The sequence below is a fragment of the Sceloporus undulatus genome, chromosome 4, assembly GCF_019175285.1.
Source record: "Sceloporus undulatus isolate JIND9_A2432 ecotype Alabama chromosome 4, SceUnd_v1.1, whole genome shotgun sequence".
In the NCBI taxonomy this organism is placed as follows: Eukaryota; Metazoa; Chordata; class Lepidosauria; order Squamata; family Phrynosomatidae; genus Sceloporus; species Sceloporus undulatus.
The window spans coordinates 164564192-164577632 of record NC_056525.1 but is presented as its reverse complement, the minus strand read 5'-3'; the positions used below and the strand labels follow the sequence as shown (position 1 = coordinate 164577632).

Here is a 13441-nt window from a genome sequence, read left to right as displayed (position 1 = left end):
GTTATTAGGTATGTTTGAAGAACACATAGATAAGAAGTATGGTAAAATCCTAATGTATATGATTTCTATTGCAAGGATTTTATATGTGAAAAACTGGAGAATGAAGGATATACCCAGCTCAGAGGAGTGGTCTTCATACTTATATGAGATGATCCAGATGGATAAACTTTCCTGTTGGCTAAAAGGAAACTCTTGGGAATCTGTATCTAGAAATTGGAACAATCTGTCTAATTATATCAAGGAAAAGTGGGGTGATACACTGGGCCTATACAGACAGGCCAAAATAAAACTGCTTCGGGTCACTTTGGAGGTATGCTGTTTAAATGATGCATGCGTCCTAAGAGGCCAAAAGCTGTGCCGAAGCTGTGGTCCAGTCCTTAGGACTGGAGCGTGGCTTTGGCATGGCTTCTGGCCTCTTAGGGCACATGCATAATTTAAACAGCATACCTCCAAAGTGACCCGAAGCAGCTTTATTTTGGCCTGTCTGTACAGGCCCACTGTTATAATGTTATAAGGTTTTTGAGTAACCAATAGATTCCGTTTCAGGCTGCTACATGTATTTCATTTTCCTCATTGTTAATATGTTATAGAGATATAAACTGTTGGAAATAAGGAATAAGTGAGAACATATACTCCAGATCTCCTTTTTTGGGGTATAATAGTAAGAAGTAAATTTTTGTTTCAACTGGCTGGGTTAAGGTAATGCTATGGCTTTTTTTCCTTTTTGCTTATTTTTTACTACTTTTTTCTTGGTAAGATAATCTGGAGTCTAGGAAAATTTTACTTTACATCTTGAACTAATTGATAGAGAAACAGCAGATAATGAAAATAGAGTAATGAAGTCTCAAAGGTAGAAGAGAAAGGATCTTCTTATAACGCAAAGGTGGTGGAAGTCATTTTTAATGTGTGAGGTAGTGTGGTTGGTTATAGAGGTAAGGGGAATAAGTAAGCCGAGAATGTTAAGATAAAAGTGAAGTATTATGATACAATATGTTATTGGGTGGGATAAATGGAGGGCTTAGCATGGGATGGGAGTTTATAAGATTGATATGGAAGACTGTATGTGGTATGTTGTGTGTTCTGTCTGTCATTTGTTTTAAACTAATAAAAATTTAATTTTTTTAAAAAAAAAGAAGTAGAAGGATGATCCCTCTAAAGCTAGTTTTTAAGTTTTCAGTCTCTGATACAAAGCAGAGGCAGGCTGCCAAGTAGACCTCAATCAGCCCATTGCCTAACACTTTTTCTCTGGAACAAACACACCCCAAGCTCTAGGGGCAAGTCTTGTCTGCTGCTTCTTCTAGAAAAAAAGAATTTTAGAAGGATCCTTCTACTCCTATCCTCCAACTTTGCACTTGTCTTCTTGATTTTCTAGGCTCCATTCCCACTATAAAAAGAATCGGATTCCTGAGTGAATTAAATGACCCTAGTTCCAATTTGAAACCGGTTCCTGTCGCGATGTGATCGAATCTGTCATGATGAAGTGAGGCAAAGGCAAAAGAACTGGTTTTCCCAGACACCAGCTAAAAAGAGGTTCTTCTGAAAAAACTCAATTCCAAAGCTTGTTGAGCAAGTGGGAACAAAAGATTGGAATCGCAGCATTCTGGAGGGACTAATGGCAGAGGGGTGTTTACCATCCCTCCCCGTTTTTTGGGAGATGTCATCCCCCTCCCAGTGCTGTCTTGTCATTATTGGTGTGATGTCTGGTTCCTTTTCTTTTCTGAAAATAAAAATAAAACTAAGCAATGAAGCGACAGATTGGTTTAACAACTACTTGCAAAGGTGCCAAACCACCCTGTCGCTTAAGCGCTTAATTGTATTTACCCCCCCCCCAAAAAAAAAGAAAAAAAAAAAAGAAAACATGCCCTGCCCTCCTTCTCACAAGCCTCCCTGGGTCCCGGTGCCCTCCATTTCCATCCTCCTCCTCCTCTTTCTCCCTTCCCAGCCTGGTGATGTCCCTTCCCCGGCCCCCAAGCTCCCTTCTCATCCTCCTCTTCTTCTCCACTCTCCCCCGCCTTGCCTTGCTCCATTGTCATCCTCTTTGTCACACTATCTCAGCCTTACACTCTCTCACACTCCACCCCCCCTCCCCAATTTCCAAGCCAGGCTTACGTCAGATGATTGACAGGGGAGTTTAAAGCTGTGCTGCCAATGGGAACCACAATCACCTAAAAAAAAGCCCTGATCACACAGGGTAAGGGGGAAAAACTCTTTCATAATGGGAACTAGGGGTCTTTTGAAATCGTTTTCCAAACTGGGACAGGAGCGAATCATGAAGTGATTAATCCTGCCAGTGAGAATGACCCCCTAGTTATTGAAACTGGACTCCCACTGCCACTCCCACTGTCTCCTTTTTTGTTAAAGTTGGTTCCCAGGCTTGAGTCTCAAGATTTGAAGGTGAAGACTTGAGACTTGATGTGAGAGACTTAAATACATCACTGGCTTTTCTACACAAGGTGACACTTCACTTATGGTTTCAGTTCCTTGGACAGCCTTGTTAGTAGAATGCTTGTGAATTCTTACTTTGCAAACCAAAAAATGCTAGTCATACTGTACATTTTATTAAATGCTTTCTTTATTAAGATACTATTGGTAAGATACAGTTTGAGTGGGGGAAGAGGGGAGAGAGACAATAGAGGTTCACATATTTCAAAGAAAAGCAACAGTCTCCTGATATACAGAAAGATTTTCACTGATGATGTTTTCCCTGTTAAAAATTTATACTATAGTCAACAGCTTAAGAGCACAATTACATATATGTCTATAGAGAAGAAAGTCACATTCAGTTCAATCAGACTTATTCCTGGCAGTCTAAGAGCAGTCTAATGCTGACTTAAGGCAATCATAGGGGCAGTTAACGGTCCAGGATGGATGGAATTTCACACACACTCCCCCAAAATAGGAATTAAGACACACATACCCACACACAAATTGCAGTTGGGCAACGGAGAGCAGTACAATTCAGAGGAGAAGATTTCAGAGTGAGTGACATATGACATCAGTTTTCCTATTTCACTACAATCTCATCCCAAGACAAATTAAAATCCCCACATCTCTCAGAACTAGGCAACAGTAATAGGGAAAACTACATCCCTGGATATTGCCCTCCTTCAGTTATCTTTAAGGAAAAGAATCTCTCTCTCTTTCTCAAACTGCAAACATTGAAAAATAGTCAGCAGCCATGTCAAAAAGCTGGCATCATTTTCAGAGGTGAGGAGAAATGCTATGCTTTAAAAAGCTGAACAGGAGTAAATTGTCAGAGAAGGGAATTGTAGACAGACAAAGAATGAAGCCTTTAAAGCATACTTGTCCTGACTTGAGAATCAGGCCCACCACCAAATAGAAAGTCTCTTTGCCCCAATCTCTATAAACACCAGAATTCCAGAGAATGAGCCAAAGAGGAAGAAGATACAGAGTACTGAAATCTTCAAAAACAGGTTTTCCGTATACATGTTCCGTTGGTTTCATTGCATGGATCACAAGGGTCCCTTTATTGTGGTGTAGCAAATCTGCCAAAAGCAATGATGCTCTGGGTGCAATTGTGGCGGGCAAAATACACGAAGGGATGGTCAGCCACAAACTCCAGGGCCTCCCGACGGGGACGCCTATCCCGGGGACAACGGCGGGCCTCTGGTTCCTCACCACCTTCCTCATCAATCTCAATGAAAGCATCATGGACCAGCTGGGTAAGAGCAACTCCTTCTGTGGTTGTTGCTTGAGAGAAATCAGCCTTTTCAGGATCGGAAACATCAGGCAAATCCAGGTATTCAATGAGATAAAAGCTCTTCTCTGCATTGAACTTGGGAATGAAGACATCCACCTCTTCAGGCTTCAGATAACAGGACAAGTCAAGCAGGTGCTCATGGCTCAGACCATCCTCCAGCTAGAAGAACAAGCATAAAATGGTGGTGAGAACATTTCAACTCAAGATAGACCCAGATTCAAAGAATGATGGTTGCAACCCACAGCTGATAAGAAATAGTTTTTCAAAAACATTGTCTGATTATTTGATGGCCAGAGATGAGTGGCTGGATTTATAAAAAGTTTAACCCAACAAATGGATACAGTGAGAAGTGTGAGAAGATGCCTTACCTGTTCAAGAGCTTCTGGACTGCAGTCTGTTGGGAGCAGAATGAAGAAGCTGAATTCATTGTCTTTGTAGGGGACCTCAAGCACTTGCACTTCAGTGTCACAGAAATCAATGGTGCCTGTGTTGTAAACCCCCTTCCTGTTCATCAGCTGCACAGTGTAGCAATCTCTCTGAAAAGAGTTAGAGGGAAAACAGATGAATGTAGCATGAAGGGAGCCAGCTTTTTTATTTATTTTGCAAGCTGTATTATTTTGGAGACTATGAACCTATGAGTCATAGGTCAAAATGCTGAGTTTGATAAACCAAGCATAAAATCCAGTTGCTTCTCCATATCAACAAGGTCTGAAAGCATGCCTGTTCCAAGGTAACCACTGCTACAATTACATTATCTTTTGCTCTGCAAAACTGGAAGATGAAAGCTATGCATATACATAATATATAACTCACCTGATCTGCGTAATGTGGGTAGAATGGGGCTTCAACTGTGAGTTCTTTGTCAAATTTCACTTGCCATTGTCCCTTGAAGTAGAGAGCATTTACTTTCAGGAGCTGAGCAAGACAGTCAAAGCTGTCCTTGGGAAGGAGATTCTTGATTTTACCTTGCAAAGAAATGAATACAACACTTTTAGTTTCCTGCATTTTTAGCCATACACCTGGGCTGTATCACTCCAAATCTATCAAACTAACTTTCCTTTTCTATGTTTTGAGGAAAGCATAAATCAGGCTCATGCCCATGAGATGTTTGACACTATCATCTTCAGTCAAGACATTGTGCTAGGCATGGAGTTGGAAATTTTCGTCCAACAAAATCGTGTGGGGAACTTCGTTGGTGAAAAATGATGTACTGTATATACTCATATATAAGTCTAGAAATTTAGGTTGGAAAAGTGACCCAAAAACCTGACTTGATTTATCCATGGGTCAATGTAAGTACTGTACTTTAACTCACTCACAGACACACACACACATAAAACCATCCCCTGGTGAAAGGCAAGTTTAATCTGCCCTGGAAGGACTGACCCCCTTCTGCTCTCTCAACCATCCAGCCTTTACTATAAGCACAAATAGTTATGCCTGCTGGAATTTTGTAAGTTTTTAGGCATTGTTTCCTTTTGCTTCAACTTCTACTTCTTTCTTTGCATACCCTTAAGTTTTACCCTTGACTTATCTATGGGTCATATCAAAATCCATAATTTCCCCCCCAAAATCTGCCCTCGACTTATACATGAGGTCAACTTATAGTCAAGTATATATGGTAGATCATTTCACAAGGAATTCTTGCATTAGATTTATGCAGAAAACATCCTGTTATTGAATATATGATTTGCTTGGTCTTTGTTTCAGTTTCTGTTCCAGGAAAGATTCTATTATTTATTTATTTTTAAGAAACAGCTCAGTACAGTAAAAGATCTTTCTTTCAAAGATTTCGCTAAACATCAGGAGGAAACAGTGAGTGGATGATGTGCTCTTACCATGTGTCTGGATCTCAACCCAAAGGTTTATGATTCTCCTCACTTCCTCTGGAGAATTCTTCAGATCAGCATTTGCTACTTCTGACCAGTAGAGTTTCAGAGCACAGTAAATGAATTTCTGGAGAGAAGGGGAGGGGGAGAGAAAAGAGATCAGTACATTTATAAATAAAATACAGAAACCCTCTCAGACTTCAGAATTATTGAGAATACAGCTGACTGCTCCGAATGACTTTGCAAAATAGAAGTGTTTTTGTCAGCTTCCTAAAAGCCCAGAAAGCTCGATGGGCCTCTCTGGACAGAGGGCTCCAGAAAGCAGGAGCAGCCAGAGAAAATGTATGACTACTTTCTAACTATCTCAGATTCCTACTAATCTTCCAAAAGACTTCAGAATATCAGCTTTTGCTGGTGGAACACTTTGTAGAAAAAAGATTCACTGTACAGTTTAGTTTCCTACAATACTGTACACTAATAGCTTGCTCCAGTGATATTGGGGAATGAGATAAAGTGTTTGTTGTGGGAAGTAGAAGAGCACACTGATAGTAGAGTTCAATCAAGCTCTTATGTTCAATGTTTTTGGTCTGCATGCAGCAGTGGACCCATCATGTAGTTTAAAATCAGACTGGTACCTGGATGAAGGCAACATCATGGTCCCCATACAGCTTGTTGGCAAAGCTCAGAGTGTAGTTGGTGCTGGGTGCATTCAGAGTGGCAAGGATTTTGCTGAATGCAGTGTGGACTCCTTCAGGTGTCTCACACTCATAATCTGGAACACACTAATAATGAAAAGGGAAAAGTTAGCTGTAATTGCTCTTAAACATGATTTAATTCTTAAAACATGCTTTGATGTTCCTTTTCCCATGGTAGAACTAGCTCTTAAATAAGACTTTTTGATACACTTATTGAGAACGGCCAAATCTGAACATTAAACTTACCAAACCTTTTATTAAATGTTTACTGTTTACTATATGTTTACTAACATTTAGTAAATATTTAATAAATTTTACTTACTCTATCAGGACAAGGCCGTTCAGTAGGGCAGGTTGGCTCAGGACGTGGTCTTGGTCTGGGGCATGGTTCAGGACAGACTTGAGCAGGACGCGGTCTTGCCTTGGGGCAGGTTGCACTTCTTTGTTGTACCTGTTGTTGTGCCTGCCATGATATTAATAGAAATTAATAGATGCACAAAATTCAAGTTGTTTAAAGCAAAGGGCTAAGAAATCCTATTTGCATAAAGCAACATTATTTTTTCAAAATATCTAATATGTCTGATATGTGCCCTGCATAATGTAACTGAAGGGATGCAAATGCACCCTCACCATCTAATATGCATGCATCAGAAAGGGCAGGCAAGTCAATTCCTTACATGAATGTTTTGTTGGGAACATGCCAGTCAAAATGATGTTTACCATTCTGAGTAAGATATTTTGGCTCTTCTGCCTTCTATGAGATATATTTTTCCACAACTGGCATGGAGTTTAATGCTGAGTTACATGATAATGCACAAGTAGGCTTGTTGGTGGCAGGAGGGATGATATACACGAATGTTATTTTCATGCTTTCATGTAGCTACCTTTAGTTTGGTTGCTGATCGTCCAAAGCTTCTGACTGCTCCAATGTATCTTCTGTTTCTGGTTCCAACACACTCTTTCACTTCATCCCAGTGCAGAACCTTGATTAAAATTGTAACATTGCTTCAGAAACTCCAGTCATATAAAACAACATTTGTTACCTTAATATGATTGTTTCATTCCTATCTCTCTTGTAGTAAAAAGTGGCTATTCCAGTCAACCACAAAGTGGATGCTACAGTATTCCAATCCTGGGGAATGATTCAACACGTTTATGATACTTGATCTGAATCATTCCAATTTGATAATCCACATTGATGGAGAACTCTTTAGGCAAGGTAGACATCTACCAGCAATAACCCATGTTGTGTAAGAAATAGGAGAAGGGGGCATATTCTATATATTTATACATATACTGACTACAAGTGGATTAAATTGTTATTTTAAAAAGGGCTCTTTTTAAAACAATTACGAGAACGCTTCCATGATGAAAACAGAAGTGTTCCCCTTTAATAGCACCATCCGTGATCCCACCAGGAGGCTCCCATTGCAGATCGGGGTGACGGAAGCATGGCGGAAGGTAAGTAATGTGATAAACTCCTAAGATGGACAAACTGTAATTCAAAAAGAGTATAATACAGTGATAAGCAATGGTGGCAAGCTGGTTTTTCAATCAAGTCAGTTTGAAGGCGCTGTCCCTTCCACTTGGTGACACTTACCTTCTCAATCTCAGCTGCCTGTTCACATCCAGATCCTAAGGCAAGCAGACCCAGAGCAGAGGTAGCATTCACAGGAGCAAACAGGAGGTTCTCACATGGGTGCTCCTTCCTTATTGACTGGTAGCACTCAATAGCAAATTTAGCATTGGCTTCAGACAAGGTAGTCATGATGTTGTTCACAAGGTCTACGAGAAGAAAAGAACCATTCAGTACTTCACAATCTGTCGACATTCTTTCATTCCTATTTTTACATCTTGAACCACTGACATGAAGCATACTATAGGTTAGATGCACCCTGCAATAATCTAGTCATCACTCTATGACACAATTTTGAAGTACCTAAGATAAAAGAAATTTAATTTTGCATCAACAGATAAATCACCAAACACAAGGATACCTAAAGGGTTGCAGGGTATGTTCTTTACCTGGACCTCAGCAGAGATGATCAGAGACTTCCAGCTGAGTATGATCCTCTCCTGCTGTGAGGTGCAGGTATTTATACTGATCTTTGGACACCCCCACTGCCATTAAAAATGCTTGCACTTCTAAATCTGCAACAGTTTGATTAAATATAATTTACATAATGAAAACACTGTAATGCATAAACTGGACATTTGCAATCATCCAATGTAATTATCATAGATTATTACATATACTGCATTTATGTAGTATAATTAGGTGCAACTCATATACTGCAGACAGTGTCCAGATTGCAACACTGAAAGTTGCATCCTTTTAGCCTTGAATGTGTTTTATGTATTAACAGTGCAATGTTCTGTAAATGATGATCATTTGCAATCTCCCCATTATAGTAATATCCCCCAAAGCATAGAATTTCCCAGAAACCTCCATTAAAGGAATGTTTAGTGAGGATCTCTACATAGGGAGCAAAACTTGGGGATTATTCTTTTACTCCACACATCATGCCACTATTGTGCTACCTGGAATATCAGTTGATGCTTTGAAAAATGAAAATAATTTTGGAGTCCTCTTCATGTACATCCTTCCACAGATATGCCATGCTATCTAGGTTTAGGGCAATGGTAATCCAAAACTTTGGGAGGCTGGGGAAAGCCTGGCAAGGATGGATTTATAGCTGTACCACCCAGCGGAGTTCAGTTAATAACTGTCAGTTGCTCTGTCGTTACAACTGCATTTTGAGTTCATATTACAGTGGTACCCCGGGATACGAATGCGCCGGGTTACGAATTTTTCGGGATACGAAAAAATCCCATAGGGATTTATTGCTTCGGCTTACGAAGGTTTCTTCGGGTTACGAAAAAACCGCGGCGCTATTTTCCGCCACCGGAGGGCAGCAGAGAGCTATTTTTCCATTAGCGCCTATGGGAATTCGGCTTACGAAGGTATTTCGGGTTACGAAATTAACCGCGGAACGAATTAATTTCGTAACCCGGGGTACCACTGTATAGTCAGATTTGGGATGTTAAGAGCCATCTGACTTAGAAGAACAAATTTTAAAAAATCAAAAATCAAAAATTCAAGCAATCATCAAAAGCTTAACCAGAACCAAGGAAAATTCAAGCCATTCTGATATCTGCATAAGTTTGTCTAAATTTGGGTGGGACAATGGAGTCCTGATAACATTGGACTGCAACTAGCAGCATTCCTCATGAGGGATGCTGGGACATGTAGCCCAACAACATCTGGAGGGGCACATTATTCCCATTCTTGGTCTATATTCTTTAAGTGTTTATCATTTTAAGGAATCTTGATGTCTCAAAGGGACTTTAAGGAATCTTTATGTGTGTTTTCCCCCTCCAACTGCTTTAAATAATGGATGGTAGAGCAGCATTTGTAATAGTGGCATTTTGGGACTACATCTTTGAGAACTGGCCCAGAAACATAACTTTTCTATGTTCTGCAGCTGAATGCTTTCTACTAGGTTGCTCCAGTGCTTTTTTACTTTCAGGCTGATTCTTCCATTCTTCCAGAAGAGATTGTGCCTCTTCAGAGTGAGATGTCACATTTTTAAAGAAGAATGGTATCAACATTTCATGATGGATCCACATTGGGTTAAAGCCTTCCTGTGATTTCCTCCATGGTTCCAATCTGGATGAAGTCTTGCAACTACATTTTATTTTTAAGACATCATTCACATAATTGCTAATGGCATGAATATATCTTGCCTATCTGGCACTCACTTCTAGTTTGAAGAGGTATAATCCACTTCACCATCACAGGACTTCCACTTTCATTGTGGTTGCTGTGCAGCCCCAGTCAAAGAGGCAGGCATTTTGAAGGTTACATCCAAAAAACAATGCCATTTTCACACATTTTCAATGGTACTAGAAATGACATGTCATTACTTCTGGATGCCAAAGTGGTGACTGCAATGACACACCTACTGCCCTCTGGAGTTCTGGAGGACTCCAAAATTTCATGACATGACTGTGCCTTCGGCTTTGGATCATGCCCACTAGTATAGTATATATCTTGGGAAACTGAGTTCCTCCTTCCATTGACATTATAGCTAAAAAAAAGTTTTAGACTATGACCCCAAATTATTATGAAAGCAAGAAAATATATTCTTTTCATATTGTTGACACTATTATACAAATAAATAACTGAGTTCTGTCTGACACATGGGAGAAAGGTAGGCTATAAATAAATACAAATTACAGTCGGCCCTTCTTATACACGGATTTTTTATACACAGATTTAAGCAAACAGGGTTTGAAAATGTTCCAAAAAAGTATAAATTTACCTTGATGTTCCATTTTTTATTAGGGACACCATTTTGCTATGTCATTATACTTAATGAGACTTGAGCATACACGGATTTTGTTATACATGGGGGATCTTGGAACCAAACCCCAGCGTATAACAAGGATCCACTGTACATATGTTTTGTATCAAGTGGCTAGTTGAAATTTCCAAATATACATTCTCAGGCAATTCTGTGAAGGATTTTTTCAGTGGATTTTGATTTAAAAGGAAATAAAAATCCCTGATATTTCAGGGGTGGCTGAAATTATTTACTAATACAAGCATTTTGCAGAATGGATTCCATCACTTCCTCTCACCAAAAGCATCCTTATCATGATTTTTTTAGCACTTCATTCATTTGAAATCTCACCCAGGAAAAGTTACCCTCCAAATGTCAATGGGACTTAGCCATTGCAGCTAACTTGTCATGTTACTTTTAAACAGTGAAACTTGGAAGCACATTTAACTCTCTGTGTATGGAATCCTCATATGTATACATCTTATTTTTGTGAGGTATGGAAGCAGTAGTTATTTAGGTAATTTGATGAATCTGTCCTAGTTTAGAAGAACATTATTAACACCTCAGTTCTCTCTCTATATATATAGAACTGTGAAACCACTCATCGTTTCGCAGTTGCTGGATATCAGCTCCTATCATCCTTGACTGAGGCTGATAATCTTGGCTATGGGGGATAAGAGTTTGAATTCAACAACACCAGGAGGGTTACATGTTCCTCACCCCTGCTATACAGACTGAATTGGGAGTAGTATGTTAGGACTCAAAAGAGCTTCTGTCTGAGGAGACATATTTAGGATTGAAATGTGTGTATTTTTTGTATATGCCAGTATTATAAAATAAACAACATTTTGCTTTTGAGATTCTGTCAAGCTTGTCCTCATTTATTTTCAAGCACAAAAAACATGACACAAAAAGAAACAAGTGTTAATCTGTACAAATTGTGCCTCCAGTGTTGCTTCACAGCCAGTGGCAAACTGACTTTAATGGCAATTCTAGTATTCCTGATTGTACTCATTATCTGGAAGTACTGAATAATGCCCCCCTCTTTTTTTATTGAGCACGTGTACCCTTTTGTACATGCAGTCATTACAACAGGATATTTATGAGTCTGTCCCCATTTCACAACTTAAAACTTTATATAATGCATGGAGATGAGTCGTTTTATAGGAAAACATTTCTGCCTAGACAATCTGGAGACGGCTAGCTAAGCACGTTCGCAGCACTGAGAGTGGAAAGCATCAGCAGAAAACCAAGCCGATAGGAAACAGAATATTATCTCTCTTCATATCTGCTGTCCTGATGATATGCCTTGGCACATTTCAGAGGGATATGTAAAAATGATATGTTGGTCATAACCCAAGGCATAGTATTGAGGAGTGGCATAGTTGGGCAATTTTAGACTTTGGACATAATAGTCTTTGTGGAGGCTCCTTCTTTAGTTGGTAATGTGTGCATTACTTCACTTGTTGCATAGTGTGATGAGTCAGTCCTAACATTTTGGGGTGATCCTACTGAGCATATACAGGAAATAAGAGATGATATCACTTCCTAATACATTCGAGGGGGGGATGTACCCCAGTGGCATGCTTCAGGACCCAAGAATCCACAGCATCGCATTACCAAGGGAGCAAAGTGAATTTTCAGGATAGTGGCAACCATCACCAATAATAATAATAATAAGTTTTATTTTTATCCCGCCACTCTCATAGGATTGAGGCGGGTTACAATAGTAAAATACACAAACTACATAATTAGAAACAAAATAAAATTACAGTACATAAACTCTTAACCCCTTCCTTAAAACTAAACTACATAATTATAACAACAACATAAAATACAGTCATATTTGGGGTGAGACATCTTGGGTAGTCATGGGCAATTCATATCAGTGGAAGTGGGATGATCAGTCAGGTAAGGCCTCTCAGAAGAGATCCATCTGGACGACCTTTTTAAAGCCATCTAGATTGGTGATATGTCTCAATGTACCCAATGGTGGCCCCTCTTCCCTGCCCCCCCCCCCCCCCCGGCCTGGGTGCAAAAAGAGGTATTTTCTTGCCAAATGCCAGGTATGTCCTTCTTCACATTCCGCAGTGGAAGGAGCATTACTAAAAAAATCTGTTTCCCTTCTGGTCATCCACCATACCACACTTACTGAGAACAGTCTGTGATGAAGATGTTAACATTGCATTGTTTTACATGAGAAGAGGCGCTGTATCCCAAACCATAAGAGGCCCTAGATGTCAAAATGTTCACCAATGAATCAACAAAATTGTAGCATGATAAATTCATAATCCAAGCACATGTGTTCCATTTGGTGATCCAGTTTACACAAAATCCACCTCATGGTTGGTTTGGAGAAACATTACATGAAACTGATTTATAGAGACCTTTACATGAAGTATCTATGTCACACTTTGAGTTTTGTGGGAAAGGGAGGAATATGTATCCATTCCTTGATGGGTACACCTTCCAGGACTTCAGGAGTTGAAACTCAAAAGGACATTTCCCCCATCTTTTCTCCTTCACCAGGCAATAAGCAGCATGGCTTAAAAGTCTGTGTAAATTCTGGACCTTTGGTTTATCTTTGAAGCCAACTTGATACTGGTGGGGGCAGTAGAGAGCTGTGAACATTTTTAAAAGTCATACTTCTAAAGAGCATTGAGTTGGAATTGCTTTGACAATGTACCTTGCAATAGAATTGGGATTTAAATCTCTCCCCTCCAATTTTTTATTGGGGACATTCAATCCCCCGTGGAAATTGAGAGATTTTTAGGGTCCTTTGCTAGAATCCTTAACTTTTCAAAGGTTTTTGTCAGTCAGATAAAATGAATGACCTAAAGTTATTCCCAG

At 39.6% G+C, this 13441-nt stretch overlaps 1 protein-coding gene across 1 annotated transcript; it reads right to left on the bottom strand.

Annotated features, from left to right (window-relative positions):
- Nucleotides 1-2554: 2554 nt before the first annotated feature.
- Nucleotides 2555-8292, bottom strand: LOC121927695 (serpin B3-like). Its single transcript, XM_042461531.1, has 9 exons — nt 8243-8292; nt 7846-8030; nt 7130-7228; nt 6568-6708; nt 6186-6332; nt 5560-5677; nt 4535-4686; nt 4090-4257; nt 2555-3880 (listed from the first exon to the last, which is right to left on the bottom strand). The coding sequence occupies exons 2-9, from the start codon at nt 8011-8013 to the stop codon at nt 3488-3490; spliced, it is 1386 nt and encodes a 461-aa protein (XP_042317465.1). The 5' UTR covers nt 8014-8030; nt 8243-8292; the 3' UTR covers nt 2555-3487.
- Nucleotides 8293-13441: the final 5149 nt, after the last annotated feature.